Raw genomic sequence first — 18,040 nt, 5'->3', positions numbered from 1 at the left:
TCATTGAAGAAGTGCATCATTTTTGGATAAATTACACTTAATTCCTCTATATTCATATGCTTATCTTAGTTGGCACACTCAATTTTGTTTATCAGAACGATTTAGAAGGGGATTGACATTCACATTTTCACTCAATAAATAATGGCTAACTGAGAAGTGCAAATATCACCTCTTATTCAAAATGGGTTCATACTGATTTTTCTGATACAATTAGTACACTATGTCTACCTTTACCCTATTCCTTTAATTTTCTTGCCATTTCATTTTTTCAAGCCAATAATTTTAAAACATTATATTACCTTGAATGATCCTTTATTTACTTTAATTCATTGTCAATTTTGGTGCAAATTTTTATCATAAATTATTCACTAATAATGAGCTATAGTAGGGTATCTTTATACAAACTACAAACATTAGATAGTCAATTGAATATCCCTTAAAAATATAAACAATCTAATAAATAACCTTTTTGGGTTATGATAGGTAATTAGCTATCGATTTTTACGATCAAAGTATTACAATTATCTTCATATTCTTTTGCAGAGAATGGTTGAAAATTCATTTATTTTATAAATCATTATTATAAATGAAAACAAAATATAATTAAGATGTCACTAGTGAAATAATTTATATTTAAAAATAAAGGAAAGACAAGCGGGAAAAAATAGAGCGAAACAAAAGGAAAAACAACTGAATACTTCTTTTATGAAGGTTTTAAAAAGGGGTGAGAAGTCATGACCAACAAAATTGGAGGCACGAAGTGAGATAAGGGCATAAATACAAGGGGGTTGAGCATAAAGGTGTTAATGGGCTTGGAGGCGATTAAGACCCGAGGAAGCCTGGTCTGAAATTGGGTCGGGCAAATTGTATAAGCAGTAAATGTTGACCAAGTGGCAAATGCTGGGATCGACATCATACAATGGACCAAACCGTACGTCGCTTTTTCCATTGTGCGAGTGAAATTGGGAGGCCTGCTAACATTTCCGAATGATGGATAAGGTTCTCAATACTTAGGTTATAATCCGTCATACCTAATTTGTACAATTGTATAATAGAAGTGCGTAAATGCTGTTGACATTTATAAACGTCAGTTGTGTCAGAATTACGTGACGTGATTTTTTTTTTTTAATAGAATAGATCGTTTGATTCAAATAAATACACATTAATGGCAAAAAATACACCCAACAAATACGATACAGATACATATAAATCTGAAATCAATAGATATAACAAATCTAGCAAAATAATAATTCAAATAAAAATAACATTGATACTCCTGTATATCTTTCATTCGGATGAATCCTTGTAACCTAATACATCAATGCATGTCTGCTGACAATCAAATCTGATTAAAACTTGTTCAAACCTAAAAAGAAATTTAGATCGGACAATAATGAAGATATTTCAAATCTAAGAAATTAGATTCTAGATTTACAAAATCTCAAATTTCACAAAAATAAAAACCCAAAAAACGCACACACAGAAAAACCCAGAAGAGAGTAAATCAATGTTTGAATTTATTATATTTATGACTAAATCATGACTATAAATTATAGGGAGGGTCGTCTCTAATAAGTAATAACTCTTCCTGACGCTTGTTCGAATGGCATTATGTATACGATGATGATGATTATGCAGTCAACGACTAAAGTTAGTCTAGTGAGAATTGATGAATTCTTAAGCCCTTATACCAATGGCATCTTATTTTTTTCACCTTCTAATTTCTTTCGGAGTCTTTCCCTTGTATGAAGTAAAAAGAATGCTCATATTTAGATTTACATGGTGTTAATTTGTGAACTTGTGGATATAATTAAGAAAGTTTATTGCAAAAAAAAAAAAATTAGGATTGCCTGAAAATTGCATTAGAAGTTGGAATAGTAGAAAATAAAAACAGTTTCAGGTTCGACTTCTAGAGCATTATCTTCCATTTTTTGTCTACATCTGTTTCATTTGGCTATGTGTGTTTTCTGGATGTGTGTGTGTATGCGTGTTTTTTTTTTTTTTTTTTTTAAATCCTGATATACCATCTAATAACATTAACGAATAAATTTCTCTGGTATCATCTTGTTTTGATTGAGTATCCTTCTATAGTCCTGGGTCACTTGTGTTTCCCAGACACCAATCTGTTAAATTCCGAAAAAACCAGGTTGACAAATTCTGCATTTTTTCAGTTAAAAAAAAATTTTACAGTGTAAATGGGAATTAAAGACATCTCACTTGATACTCCTTTCCTTAGGGATGGCGCGAGCACCCGCTCCGTGGGGGCTAATGGAATGGGGGGAGGGGGAATTTTTTCCCCTCGTTAATAAACGAGGCAAGGAGCAGAGGAGTATTACCCCCGCTCTGCCATCCATTAGAAAAATAAAATGTTTGGGTGTATATAATTGGTTATAAATATATTATTAGTTATAAGTATTATATAATGTATATTAGTATATATAACATTAATAATTATACATATATATTAATAAAAATTATTAATTAGTTATACTCAATTTATTAATATATTTGTATTAAATTCCTAATGACAATTGAAGTAGGAAATTAAAGACTTGATGACCAATGACATGTTTTGGGAGGATGATTTTTAAAATTCAAAAATGATAACTTGACCACTTTAGTTGTATCTATCTCATCATGTTGAATTGTATTCAAATAACTTTTATTTGATTATTTTTATGAATTTCAATTGTAAAATTACAATGAATAATGACTTAATTATATGTTAGCATTTTAATTTCTTGATTTTTGATAAAATTTTCATTATAATACAATTATAGGACAAATTTTTAGTAGCTCCCACAGGGCACCTGTGGGGGAAGCGGCATTGGGTGGGGGCAGGGGAGACTAGTGGACAGCCTCGTCCCCACCGCCGCCCCGTTACCATTCCTGCCTTTTCCCTCAAACCATTAAACTCATCCCTCTCCGGCTCTCCCCCACAAAATTCTGCATTTGACTAGCCAAGAGTAGTAATTGCAATATGTGTTTCCTTAATTACTGTCGAATAAAATGTCACTTTCCTTATCGTCAAGAATCAAAAGACAACTCCGAGGGAAAACCCCATGGCCATGATGATTTTCATGTTGATCATGAGTTCATGACTCAAGATCCAAGAACTTCTTTCCATGCGATCCAATTTGACAAGGGTTTTTGGTAACTCTAAAATGGATTCTTATAGTATTATCAGTCATTAGTCACAAGGTTAGATTTTGATCCACTAGTTATCTTATTATTTGTCATAAGTATGATGTATTAAACACTAGGATATGAAACTTGTATGCTGAATTCAAAAAAAAAAAAAAAATGCTTCTTTTAGATATTGTAATGGAAACGAGAATATGAGCTTTTATGACGATGATAATTGGCAGATTTCTTCACTGATAATATTATTATCATCCAATGATCTAAATCTTATTAAAAAAGTATTCCCACAGTTTTTTGCTGCAACATTCTGACACCATACAAAATTACTGGATTTGGGGCAGTATGACCGTCCCTGCACGGTTAAAAATTTGTGCGGCTGAAAATTGGCCCTCAAAATTTTGTGCGGCTGAAATAACACCATGTAACTCGAAATCCGCGCCAAGTGTGGGGCCCACCACTATCTGTTGTGAAAATACATCCTGTGAAAAAAAAGTTACGCGCAGTTGAACCAATGTTACGCGCAGTTGAAATGAGCTAAAATTGGCAGGGACGGTTGCAGGTGCAACCGTCCCTGCCCCGAGTCCAAAATTACTCCATGGTTGTCGCATTTTAGAAATGTGGCGACCCTAAATGGGGGGCACAATCTTGCAGAATACCAAAATTGTGATGTTCTTTGAATTCATCATTATTTGTAGAAATTCGCCCTACTAATTGCTATTAGGCTGTATAATTAATATCGACTCTTCATTTTGTCAAAAATTGTAAGGCCTAATAGTTTTGGAATGCAAATATACTAATATGGATATACGTTTGACCACACAAAATTGGAGTTCGTTCTTCAAGAACTTTTGTGTGGGCAAAATATGAAGAGAATTGGCCTAATGTCTGTGCCGTTCTATCATAGCTATTTCATCCCAAATTACCACCACATACAAATTCACACTCGCAGTTTAACCACGAATTATTGCTCTTTTTTTTTCAGAAAAAGAAAGAAATCTTACTGGGCTTCTTTTTTTTTTTTTTTTTTTATAGGAAAGTTGATGTTATGCCCAAAGAACTAGATAAGAAATCACCACCATGATATGATTCACACACACACACACATATATATATGTATGATTTTGAACAACAAAAGTTACAATCAAAGCAGAAAACGGAGGGACTTGTCATTTCTTTCTAGCACTGAGATCAATCCAAAGATAACATAAAAAAGCTTAAAACGCCATTAATGAACTTTATTACATCAAGCTAGCCCATGGCACCTATTACATGCAGAGCAATTCTTGATCATGAGCTCAAGCCTTAGTCCTTTGCAGGTGGAGCAAAAGTAGGGGGATTCAAGAAAGGATTGGGAAAAGGGAATATTGGTGGAAAAGGAAAACTGGGAAATCCAGGGATTTTAGGGAAACCAGGAAGTGGAGATAAACCACCTGGGGAGGGAGGTGGAAGGGGGAAATTTGGGAATGGGGATGGAAATGGAAATGGAGGAAAAGGGATGGGAAAAAGCCAGGTTGGGGTGTTAGGGGCACCAACATTTCCACTGTCATCTTTTACCTCCTCCAAATTTCGAAGCTGCCGAGCACTGCAAAAATTGCAAGAAAAATTCATGACCAAAACCAAGATTACCAGAGAGATGAATTTGAGAGCCATTTTTTGAGAGGAAAATGCACCGAGGGGGAGAAGAAAAAGAGTGAGGCAGTGTAACTGGATTCACCAGCAAAGTGCTTATATAGAGGCAAATGCAGCTCTTACATTTTCTCTGCCCAGGAAGTTTGGTAAAGAAATTTGACCCTTTGGTTCCCTTGGTCACAAAAATTAATGTGCTTAACTGTAAGAATTATTGAGGTTAAAAGGAAGATAAACTGTGTAAATTGTGTTAATGGATTGCATGAATTCTTGAATGCGTGTGGAATTCACACTGTGCTATTTGGCACATACTAATCAAACCCTCAACCATAAAAGTTTGCATTTAATTTACGAGATTGCATTTGTTTGTTTACATTAATGTTTATTTGACTGTAGCAACAAGATGACAAAGCGCCACTATGCCACCAAGAAGGATTAAATGACTGCTATGTTAGTTATGCGTTTTCTTGAATTTGTTGTGTCAAAGAAGAAGTGTTCTATAATCAATATTTTGCTAAAAAAAATGAATTTTTTTTCACAGAGATTGAAATATAAGAAGCATGGAAAATCTAGAATGACTATGAATTGCTGTTACAACCGTTTACGTTCATGGCGTTCATCAGTGTTTGGGTGTTTATATACATATATTTTTCACTTTCCTATGTCAAATATAATTAGTAAAATTTTAATAAACACGACGTTGCCAGATTTCAAAAGTAAATATTTTAAAAGTCCATCTATGTACTAACGAGTGGGGTTAGCCTAACGGTCAGAGAAGAACTTTTAGAGTTTTTCCTTCTATGAGGTTCAAAATTCAAATTTTGTGTATGGCAGTTTATTAATGCTAGTATGCTTGCCTAATTTTAATTTTGTGTATGGCTGTTTATTAATGCTAATATGCTTGCCTACTTTTTAAGATTACCGATCGAACTTCTTGTGTAGGAAATCCTTTACTAATGCTAATGTGCTTGCCTACGCATTAATATGCTAATTCTAATGCTAATGTAGTGTTGAGTCTGTGCAATAATAAAAACCTACTCATAAGAATATTTATTCCAATATAATGGTAAGTAGGGTCGTCTCCACAGGAATTAGAAGAAAAATTTGTTTCTTTCCAAACAAAGCCAATTAAGGAGGTTTTAGAAAATTAAGATTAAAATAAAATACTTAACGAAAATAACAATAATTAAACGAAAGCAAATTAAATTTAAATCAAGGATCAACAAGCTCTAGTCAAGAATATAACTTCGGAAGTGGTTCATGCAACTGTTCTTCGATGCAAGAATTATTTCATCTATTCGATAATAAACAGGTTATGGTTGTCAAACAAACGATGACAACCAACTTTTTATCGTCTCGATAGTTAAGGTACGTCTGCTAGTTACTTCCTTAACAAAAAAATAACTCTAGATAAACTCGTAAAATTTAATTTCTTGATTGCATTAGAAATTAGAAAATTCATGTTCTAATTAATGAACACACTACCAAGATTCATTCAAATTAGATCATATGTCTCCCTAACATGAAACCAATCACGCTAGTCGCTACTAATTTAAAACAATTAAACAATTATAGATTTAACTATCCTAATTGACATTAGTTTGTCAAGTTGAATTAAATATCGAGCTTTTGATATTCAAACAACAAAAACACCCATGAGAAATTAAATCAGAAAACATACAAAACGAAAACAATTAGATCTCACAGATGTAGATGAATCAAATCCTTTGTTATTTCTCAATTAGAAAAGAAAACTTAGTTGCGCATGGCCAATTAAAACAATTCACCCTATTTTTCCAAAGCCATTCGCACAGTGTTTGATAAAAGAAAAACTAAAGAAACGAAAAGAAACATGTTGCCCTCGTTTTCTTTTTCCTGATCCAAAAGTCACCACCCCCTGTTTCTTGCCTGAGACTAATCACATAAAGAGTCCAAATGCAATTCTCTATCTTTTCGGAAGTACTAATCACTCAGGAATCCGGCTTTTCTCTCTTCCCAGTTTGCTAGTTCCTGTCAACTACTAATAATAAAGACGTGTTTTCTAAATAGAAAAGATACTACAAAAGATAATCTTCTATAGGGTTTGTTTGGATTGTAAATTATTTGAGATATTTTTACTGTAGCACTTTTGTGATGTGATGCATATGAGATAAAAAGATAATTGAGAAGATAAAAAGCTGTATTGAAAATTGTAATGGTGATGTAAGCAAATATATTTGGGAAAATAACCTACTATCCAAACAAACTCGAACTATAACTAATAAAGAAAATCAAAGTCTTCCAAATCTTCACCCAAAAGCTATCCGAAGTTCTACTCGGACTTGGAAATCCCCGTGTGCAAATTCCAAATCATCTGGACTCGATAGCAATTCTTGAAAAATCATCAATTTTATCACTTTTTGCTCCACTTCCCTACGATTAGCACCAAATACCAAATATAATTAAAATCTACCTAATAATGCAATATTTGGCAAATACCGAGGGGAAAATAATCATAAACTGAATAACAATTTTGCAACCTATATCACCTACACATTAATAAGCTAATGCTAATGTACTTTTTCAGAGTACTGAACTTCTTGCGTAGAAAGTCCTTTACTAATGCTAATGTGCTTGCCTACGCATTAATATACTTGCCTACTTTTTAAGATTACCAAACTTCTCGTCAAAAATCGGATTAGTAAAATAGAAACAGGAATACAAAACAAAGTTGATAAAAAATAATATAAGATTGATACAGTGTCTATACATGTAATTCCTTTGGAAGTTTTAAAAAAAATACTTCTTACATGCATTTCTAATAATACTCTTCTTTTTTTAGTCAGAAACATACGCATCACATCATATATAAATATTACTGAATAATACCAAAAAAAAATACTTTTTAAAATGATTTTCAATCAAAATCTTCCTTTCATGTTATATATTGTCTACTTTTTTATTTATTTATTTTCTGATGTTGTTGAAAGTGAAAGGATTCAAAGGGAGCATATTTTGGCATTCCAGTGAGTGTTATTTAGGCCTGTCAATCGGGCCTAATGAGTCGGGCTTTGATGAGCTCAAGCTCAACTCATTTAATTTGAAACATTTTCGGACTTCGGACTATGAGTTTCGGGTTCATAAATGTGAAGTTCATACTCAACTCACATAATATTCGGGTTGTGAGCCTTAATCGGGTTTAGCCCAAGCTCACTTATTACTCCTTAATTTTCTTCATATAATTACTATAACTATTAAGTTGTTAAACTAATTTAACATTTACAAGACTATAATATTAAAACTAAACATGAACAAATAATAGTTCTTAAAAAGTATATAAACCAAAAATTTTTTCAACAATATTTATATTTAATTCGTTCAAAATGCATGAAAAATAGTAATAAAACATGCGATCATAAGCCAATACATCTTTAAAAGTTGAAACTTTTTTTATAATCTTGTGATTTAAATCCAAATATGCTTGATGATTTTTGTGTTTGTAGACCAAAAAGAAATTAACCAATATTATGCCAGTACAAAAATTTACTCAACCAATAAGAAAAGTTAGAGATTTAGTTATGCATTACTAATATTGGCTCTCAAGAAAGCTCATGAAAGAGTCTTTAGATATATTTTTGTGTTTTGTAATTTATATATATATTTAGTATTTAGTAATAATATATTTGGATATATAATTATACATAATATCAAAATATAAATATTATATATATAGGTAATTAAAGGACCGGGCCTATATCGGGTTTGAGCCTAATAAGGCTCAAGCTCGGCTCATATTTAATTCGGACCTTTTTTTAGGCTCAAGCTCAGCCCGACTCACTAAATGATCGGGCTCATCGGGCTTTTTATCTGGCCGAACGAGCCAAGCTCGGGTTGGTCCAGCCCCATTGACAGTCCTAGTGTTATTACTAATTCGACATGTTACACCTGCTCAATATGAAGAAGTAGAATTTTTTTCTCATTTTCCACAAAATATTACATTTTGTTTGGATTGTATTTTTTTTGAATTATTTGTAAAAAATTACTGTAGTAATTTGATATATGTGAGGTAAAAAAGTAATTGAAAAATGTGTTCACGAAGAACGTAACAATTTTCCATTTCATCTGTTACTTAATTATGATATACCATTAGATAATAATAAGTACCATTGGGTACACAAATTAAGTAACCACTAGCCATTTGGGTTGGTGGCCACCACCAAAGACTTTAAATTTTGGTAGGTGGGAGGTCAAGTGTACACAAATTAAGTCGGATGTTGAGAGAGTTTATTGCCCTAATTATCTAAGTGATAGTAAACTCCTTTTCTAACTTTCTGACCTTATTACAATTAGCTAAAGACAACATGCTGCTAATTCATAGCAAAACATGCAGAAAAATATTCCGCTAGCAACAATAAGCATAACAAAAAAAAAAAAAAAAATCTTCATGCGGATCTTTCAATCAATTGATAATAAATCATTTTTCTACTTCAAAGAAAAAAAAAACAATAAGCATAACGTAGTACTCAAAAGTGATGGGAAAAATCAAACAGAATCACTTTTTTGATATCTCATTATTTGGAAAAATTACTTTGTCTACATCATGTACACGTTTCTAATCATATTTTTATCTTTCCAATTATTCCTATATTTTTATATCATATACATCACATCACAAAAGCGCCACAATAGCATAGTAAATTCTTTTTATTTTTTTTTCAAATAAAGACGTACCCAGGCACTTATTTGGTAGGAATTCTGTTGGCTTTAGTTCACCTCCAAAATCAAATGTCTGTTTGTGAATTACTATTCTATACGAAAAACTCATATAAAGGGTCTAATTAATCTTTATTGGGCACAATTTGTAGAGTTTCACCCTCCCACGGGGCATTGGTTTTTTCAGACTTGAAATTCAATCGTAAAGTAAGAGGGATCGTAAGTAGGAGGTTCTGGATTTAAAATCCCCCACTTATACAAAAAAAAAGAAAAAGAAAAAGAAATCTGATTATTTACTTGCAATTTGGATTAGGAATATTTTCAATTTTTCGCATCAAGAACAAGGGCAGAAAATCTCTGAGTAACGATTAAGTCCAGAAACATCAATCCTACACTACAAATATTCATCAAAGACTCCAAAACATAAAAGAGGTACGGTTCAGAAGAATTAATCTTACATTAAGATTATTAATGAAAATATCAGTTAGGTGCTCCCAAATTATCAACTCAACAAAAACTTGCAAAGTTGCATTCCAAAGGTGAAAGGTAAAATCAGAAAAGAAACTTCACAATCAAATCTATTTCATCACAGGTGTATATAGTCTTCAACAGATTCGATTCGTTGAAAAATAAAATTACCATAATCCCAAAGCATCACAGGAGCCATAATGCATTTCTCAAAGCCAGTCAGTAGGTAATAAAATACTGGTGTTTCATAGCCTCTCTCATTTTTCCTTAAAAAGGAGAAAAAGAGGGGGATGTTTTGGGGGGGGTTGGGGGTGGTTTGGGGAGAGCAAACATAAAAACGTCTTATTCTGGTGTAAAAGAAATGCACTACAGCATGTTATGGAATGCACTTTAAGGATTTGTGCATCTCCTAGACCAGAAGAAGTTCACTTGTTGCTTGAGAAAAGATGATCGACTAGTAGTTAACAAGGTTGAAGTTCACCTGACAAATTACATTTACACCAATTGAACGTGTAACAAAGATACCAAAATTCTACCATGTTTAGCCCTTTCATATCTATCGTGAAACAAAATCAAACAGTGCTATGAATATGCACTAAAATTAGCTAGAAATCACAATAGGAAACTATGGAAGGGAAAAATGAATTTAGCCTACAAAAATGAGTTTGTTCTACATAAATCAATGGTACACTCAATACCAAAATTTCACAAATCTATACTATCAGCACAAAACTACATTCTCTACTGGCAGAGCAAGAGAATGTGGGAAAGTCTAAGGACCTGCGAGATGCAACCAAGCAAGCATGATTGATCATTCAATAGGACCAGTTCTGCGTCTATATACTGCCTGGTATGTTTGTCCACCATTTCGTGCAACCTTCTGTCCTTCCTCAGTAGCAGTACTCAAAAGCTTTACAACCGGATCATCTTCCAGCTCTTGCACAGTAAGGGGTTCGAACAATGGGTGCCTCTCCAAACAAGATTTCATCCACTCCCCCAGTTCTTCCACATCAGTAATGGTGTAAATAATTCCACCAACTGCAAGAGCATAAGCATACTCATCCAGCAAGTAAGGACTAATAACACGACGGCGATGATTTTTTTCTTTAAAGTGAGGGTCCGGGAACAGAAAAAACATCTTTTTAAGCTGCCCCTTCTCAAAGTAATTGGGAATGTACTTCATCGAATTGGTGCGAACCACTGAAATATTCTGGTACTGCCCAGGATTACCAGTCCTCAGTGCTAAAATCCTTTCCTTTACATACTCTGTCACCTTATCCCTGAGTTCCATTCCAATCATAAGGGTTGCAGGAAAAAGCGTTGAAAGGCTAATTAAAAGCCCTCCAAAACCACAACCTATGTCCGCAAACTCAATCTTTTTGGAATCATTAGATATCTGAGGATAATGACTGGAATAATCAAATTGAGAAGGGGCAACAGGAACAGGGAAATGGGAATCACTCAATGGATTGCTATGTGCCCGAGCACGATAAAATCGTTTCCGAGGTAGCCCAGTACTCTTGCTAAGGGTAGGATTAACATTAGACTCATGCTCCATCATATTCCCACTTCCCTTCCCTATTCTTCTCCCCCGTTTCCTCCTCCTTTTGCCTAAATGAATCCAACAGCAAAATTAAAATTCCAAGTCAGAAAAATGTAGAATCTAGAGCTACAAAACTAACGAACGAAAACTAACTACTCTACATCAAAACTTAGGAAAGCCGAGCATTTTCAATTCTTATTCAATGCAAATAACAATAATCTTTCATCTAATAATACACGTAATCCCTCCTTCACCAAGAACCCTATTCTTTAAAACCACCAAATCACACACAAATATCGTACAACTAATTGGAAATTTCCCCATACCAGAAAAAAAAGGGTTCTTTTTTTACATTGTTATCAGTCTTGGATTGTAGTCAAGAATGTGAGAAATTCATGAAACAGTTACTGCTGAAGGATTTTTTGCAATCAAAATAGTAATATTCTGAGTTGGGATTTCAATTCTATTTCTTACTAATTTCCAAAATTCTGTTTACAAATGAATTTGAATATCGAAGTAAAAGCAAAATTTGCTCACCTGGTTTTGAACAAGTCCTTTGGAGAAGCTGCACTGGGTTGGAACAAAATTTGTGCCCTAGTACGGTATTATTTTACTCAACCGGGCTTTGCTTTGTATTTGGGATAATTTCAGAAACCTCCCTTGAGGTTTCATGAAATATCACCTAGATCTCCTAAACTTTTCAAAATCTCACTTAGCACCCTTAAAGTGATAGTAGGGCCATATACTAATATCAAGGGCGATGAATTGTCAATAATACCCTCATATTTAAATTTTCTAAACTTGTTTTTCTTTCTCTAAATTTCCTACTTTTCTTTAACAATGTCTATACAAACATACATATATACATACATACACACATATATATGTATATATATGTATAATTAAATTACAAATATCAATGAAATATAGGATTTAATCAATGAAATATTCAATGTATTTGGAGAAGAATAGCTGCAAGTTCTATTATTTTTTTCCTTTTTTGGTGTTTCACAACTTTATTTATTTATTTATTTATTCCTATTCATGTAGAGCGTAAGAGAAATAAACTAATTGAAACTCCGAACAATTATTTAAAGTCTAACTTTTTCTATAATAAAATTTTCATATTTCACACCCATAAAAAAATTCTGTCTATTTTGAGTAAATTTTTTGTATGATATTGAAATTGAATTTCGTCTATTACTAAGTTTTTTTTACTCAAATATTTGATTTTACATGCTAATTACCTTCAATGCTATGAAGGGTTCTATTTATAGAAATGGTTTTAGTGTTTGGATTGTAAGTTATTTGAGATATTTTTACTATAATATTTTTTGTGATGTGATGTATGTGAGATAAAAAGATAATTAGGAAGATAAAAAAGGTGTATTGAAAATTGTAATGGTGATGTAAGCAAATATATTTGAACAAATAATCAGCTGTCCAAACACAATTATTTTGCTTTTACTATCTTTTCCTACTGTAGAAGTGACATTGACTATAACATAAAATCTTACCATTTTTCATCTATCCACTTTTAAGATGGTTCTAATTTAGTACTTTTTTTTCTTGGTTTGTAAAATGTTCATTTTTTTATGGCCTAAGGGTATTAAAGGCACTAAAATAATCTTTCTCCTCAAACATGAATTTTTTTAATATTACTTTTGGTTAGAAGGGCTTTCAATGTTACCAAAATATCAATTCAAGGGGTGCTAAGTGAGATTTTGAAAACCTCAAGGGAGCTAGGTGATATTTCATAAAACCTCAGGGGAGGTTTATGAAATTATCCCTTTGTATTTTCAGAGCTTCTCGCTTGGGTAATTGCACTTTGCCCCCAAAGGTTCCAGTTTGTTATAATTTTGGCCCTGAATGCGAGGTCATTTTTCACGTGCTTTCTAGCATGGCCTATTTATTCAAGGTGTCAATTAGTGGAGGAATGCTAAGCCACGTCTTTGTGTTAAAGCCATTGTTTAAAATTGACACCAAATTTCACGCCTTCTTAATTAAGTCCTCACACAATACTCATAAAGGAGTGAAATTTAACTGTTTTTATGAATTATGATACCTTGGAAAAGCATCACCATTAATAGTGAAGGACATCCTATTTAAGTTTCAACAACATGGAAAATTAATGATTTTTCTTCTGTAGCATGGGACTATGTACAGGTACAATACACACTTTAATTTTATTCGACGTTTAATTCCTTGCTCTCATAAGTTTTGACTCTCTCAATAAAAATGCAGACTACATATAAGAAAGACGTCTAACAATAAAGGTGGATTACCTAACTTTTAAAACACTGCCCCAAAAAACTTTGGCTCTTTTAATGCAAATATGGACTACAAACAAAAGAGACGTCCAGTGATAAAAAATAATAATTGTAGAATTAAACTTTCAAAAATCTTGACAATTACCATCAGTCAAGACATGTTTACATACAAAGATATCCAAAGATCCAAGTATGAACAACTTTTTTGCATGCTTACCAATCTTTTTTTTTTTGTCGAAACGATAAGATTATATTGCTTGGAATATAAGTATATACAGGCGAGACTTGCTCGATGCTTTACAATGTGCATTTAGCACAATAGATTGGGGTTGACCCATTCTACATCAAAATAATTGCTCAAAGCTTGAGCGCTAAACAAACAACTTAGATCATTCCTTTTATATTTTCCTATGCAAAAAGAGCATTTGTAAAACATATTACTTAGCTCGCGGATGTCCTCTATCAGGGTAGCTAACCACATGTCTACTGTTTTTGTTCCCTGAATTTGCTGCAAAAGTTCTGTATCAGGAACTCCAATACATACCAGCCTCCAACCTTGTTCTGCTGCTTTGATCAACGCCCACTTTACACCTTCAGTGTCGTGTTGAAGTTGGTTTCAGCTTTCGTTTTCCCTCATTTTCCATCCCATCACATCCTGCCCTCTACAGTCAGCTGCTACAATACCATACCCAATGGACTTTGATGCCTTGTTCCACTTGGTTGCTATTCTTATATGCATTCCTGCTGATCTATTGTCTGGGTTTTGGCTAGCTTCTTGTTCCTCCATTTGAAGTGGTGCTGTTGTTTGTTCAATGCTACACCTCCTAGCCTTTTTGATCCCTTCATTGAACTCCATCCAAGCATTCCAGGCTTTGTTGATCACTTGTGCTGGATCATGTGTTTTGTTGTTGAACTCTTTATCGTTCCTGCTTTTCCAAATTTGCCAAAGAATATATGCTGTAAGAGATATATGGTCCATCCCCTGATCTCTCTGAATTGCTTCGGATAATGCAGCCCACCAGCTGTTGAAATTCCCAGTCAGCTCCTGAATCCCATCCCATTGTATTGGTGTAGCTTTCCAGATCTCCTTTGCTTTCTTGCATTTCAGCAGTAGATGTTCCAAGGTTTCTAGCTTCTCTCCACAACCTAAGCATATAGGGTCTCCTTTTGACATTCTTCTCCAGATTAATTCTTTGATTGGAATTGCTTCTTTCAGGCCTTTCCATATGAAGATCTTAACTTTGTGACTGATTCTTAGGCTTCACAGCACTCTCAACATGTCATTCCTTCTTGGTCTGTTGCTGGGCTCAATCCTTTCTCTTCTCCCTCTGCCCTCTTGTTCTTTCTTAGTTTGGATTGCCTTGTAGCCTGATTGTACCGTGTACTCCCCTTTTTGGTTTTCTGTCCAGAAGAAGTCATCCTCTCTTCCTGTAATACTTATGGGGATCTTGAGAATGTTTTCAGCATCTTCCTTTTTGAAATTTTTGAAGATGAGATTCCTATTCCACCTGTAGCCTTCTATCAAATCAGCAACTTTCTGTACTTGACAATCTTCTGGCTTGGTTGTGACAGGCCTCCCTAAATGTTGGTTTGGAATCCATTGATCTTCCCAAATTCTTGTTAAAAGTCCATTCCCTATCCTTTTCTGTATCCCCCATTGAAGCTCTTCTCTTGCACTCATGATGCTTTGCCAAAACCATGAAGCATTGTTGGGACTTTTGCAATCCAGCACACTGCAATTTGGGAAGTACTTGCTTTTCAGAATTTTTTGTTGGATAACAGATTTGGATTTCTGATGATTCTCCAAATCTGTTTAGCCAGCAAAGCACTATTGAAGCTTTGAATCTCCTGGAATCCCATGCCTCCTCGTTTTTTCTCCCTTGTCAACTGCTTCCAAGCTACCCAGTGAACCTTATTCTTGTTGTCTTTTTCTCCCACCAGAAATTGAAAAGCATAGCTTATCTCTTTGCATAACCTGCAAGGTAATTTGAAACAAGACATTGTGTAAGTAGACATTGCCATAGACACAGCTTTGATCAGAATTTCTTTCCCAGCTGAACTCAGGAGCTTATATTTTCAGCTTAGCATCCTTGTTTTGATGTTATCTTTTATGTAGCCAAACAGCTGTCCTTTAGACCTTGATATCACCATGGCCAATCCTAGGTACTTCCCTTGCGATACTGGTTGAATACCTCCTAGTTCCGTACACACGTCCTCCTTTGTTGCTAAATTCACATTTTTGCTAAAAAATACACTAGATTTGTCTAAGTTAACCATCTGACCAGATTCTTGTTCATATACCTCTAGTATCCTCTTCAGCTCCTTTGCTTCTTGAGAGTTGGCTTTGCAGAAGATCAGGGAGTCATCAGCAAAAAGAAGATGGGTTATTGAGGGACCATGTCTGCTTATTTTCATGCCAGCCATATTCCTTGTCTGTGTTGCTCTCTTCAGCAGGCTAGAGAAGCCTTCTGAACATATAAGAAATAGATAAGGTGACAGAGGGTCACCTTGTCTTATCCCTCTTTCTGGTACAATGTATTCCTTACACTCTCCATTGATGTCAAAGGAGAAGGAGACTGTACTTATGCACTTCATAATCCATGTTATCCATTTTTCACAGAACCTCATTTTTTCCATCATAACTTACAAAAAATGTCATTCTACTATATCATAGGCCTTAGACATATCAAGCTTCACAGCCATAAATCCATCCTTACCGTGCCTTTGTTTTTAAGATGATGCAAGTACTCATGAGAGATAATGATGTTATCAAGAATGTGTCTCCCAGGGATAAAAGCAGATTGATTAATGCTGATGCAATGATGCAAAATTGGTTTGAGCCTATTGACTAGAATTTTGGCAATAACTTTGTAAATCACACTACAAAGGCTAATGGGTCTGTATTGCTTGATGTTGGTGGGGCAGGGGACTTTTGGGATCAAGGAAATGATGGTATGGTTGATAGCCTTTAACATATTACCAGAATGAAAAAAGCTTTTATAGCATTTACCAGGTCTCCTTTGATTATATCCCAGAATTTTTGGAAAAAAAGGGGGGACATCCCATCTATGCCAGGAGCCTTGTTGCTATCCATAGAGAAGATTGCAGATTTGATTTCCTCTTCTGTTACATCCTTAGTTAGATCCTGGTTCATAGTCTCAGATATGGATTTTGGGATTCCAGCTAGAATCTCATGATTACTACTCTCGGTTGATTTGGTGAAGAGTTGCCTGTAGTAGTTACCAATTTCAGCTCCCAGTTCAGCCTCATTTTCTGTCCATGTCCCATCTTCCTTTTGTAGTTGCTGCATTCTATTCATCTTCCTTCTACTGTTAACCTGTGCATGGAAGAACTGAGTATTCTTGTCTCCTTCTTGTAGCCATCTGAGTCTAGCTTTCTGGCTCCAAAACATTTCCTCATCCTTGTAAGCTTCCTTCAACTGCATTTTAAGAGAAGCCTTTTCCTTTCTGATACTTGGCAGTGATGTTCCTTGGATCTGATCCAACTTCTCCTTTATACTCTCAATCCTTTTCCTAGAGTTCTTGTTACTTTTGTTGCTCCATCTAAGTAGAGCTATTCTGCAATTCCTCACTTTTGTCTTAATGTGAAACATCCTGGACCCCTCTACATTCTTGTCCCAAGCTTCCTTGATTACCTGAGTTATTCCTTCCCTTTGAAGCCATCTTTCGTCAAAGAAGAATCTTTTTTTCCTGTTCCTTTTCATGGGGTTAGTATCCAACAGTAGAGCACTGTGATCAGACGCATGAGACTTAATGTGAGTGCATTTTGCCTTTTCAAATTTCAGATTCCATTGTACACTGCTCAGTGCCCTATGAAGCCTTTGTTTAATCTCACCATCCCCCTCCCAGTTATTGCTCCAGGTCCAAGGCTGTCCTTCGTAACCAATGTCAACCAACTGATTCTCATTGATAAAGTTTCTGAAGTCATTGAACGTTCACTCTTCTCTTATCCTTCCTCCCCATTTCTCCTTGTTGGAACAAATGTCATTGAAATCCCCTACTATTATCCATCTATTACCCCATAGATGTTTCCTTCTTTGTATGACTGACCATTGCTGTCTTCTTATTGAGTCATCACAGCTAGCATAGATCCCAACCATCCACCAGTCACTGCTGCTGCTTTGGTCCTCTATATGAGCCTCTAAAGTGAAGGCCGTGTGTTGCACCTGTAGTACTTTGGTATGTGCACTCCAGTATAAGACCATGCCACCTGCTCTTTCCATTGATTCCACTATGTAGCTGTGTTCATAGTTTAGAATCCTTTGAATCTTTTCCAT

General features: G+C 34.5%; 3 protein-coding genes across 3 annotated transcripts; all 3 read right to left on the bottom strand.

The window, feature by feature from the left end:
* Nucleotides 1-10,400: 10,400 nt before the first annotated feature.
* On the bottom strand, nucleotides 10,401-12,106 carry LOC113709431 (tRNA (guanine-N(7)-)-methyltransferase-like). Its single transcript, XM_027232195.2, has 2 exons — nucleotides 12,011-12,106; nucleotides 10,401-11,541 (listed from the first exon to the last, which is right to left on the bottom strand). Exon 2 carries the CDS (start codon nucleotides 11,489-11,491, stop codon nucleotides 10,742-10,744), a length of 750 nt encoding a protein of 249 aa, XP_027087996.2. The 5' UTR covers nucleotides 11,492-11,541; nucleotides 12,011-12,106; the 3' UTR covers nucleotides 10,401-10,741.
* A 2,253-nt stretch (nucleotides 12,107-14,359) lies between these two features.
* Nucleotides 14,360-14,917, bottom strand: LOC140014699 (uncharacterized). The gene has a single exon (XM_072065796.1). It carries the CDS (start codon nucleotides 14,915-14,917, stop codon nucleotides 14,360-14,362), a length of 558 nt encoding a protein of 185 aa, XP_071921897.1.
* Nucleotides 14,918-15,004: 87 nt separating this feature from the next.
* On the bottom strand, nucleotides 15,005-18,040 carry LOC113709791 (uncharacterized). Its single transcript, XM_027232648.1, has 5 exons — nucleotides 17,782-18,040; nucleotides 16,724-17,637; nucleotides 15,866-16,332; nucleotides 15,606-15,718; nucleotides 15,005-15,552 (listed from the first exon to the last, which is right to left on the bottom strand). The coding sequence occupies exons 1-5, from the start codon at nucleotides 18,038-18,040 to the stop codon at nucleotides 15,005-15,007; spliced, it is 2,301 nt and encodes a 766-aa protein (XP_027088449.1).

This window comes from Coffea arabica, chromosome 9e, assembly GCF_036785885.1.
Source record: "Coffea arabica cultivar ET-39 chromosome 9e, Coffea Arabica ET-39 HiFi, whole genome shotgun sequence".
In the NCBI taxonomy this organism is placed as follows: domain Eukaryota; kingdom Viridiplantae; phylum Streptophyta; class Magnoliopsida; order Gentianales; family Rubiaceae; genus Coffea; species Coffea arabica.
This window is presented reverse-complemented; position numbering and strand designations above follow the sequence as displayed.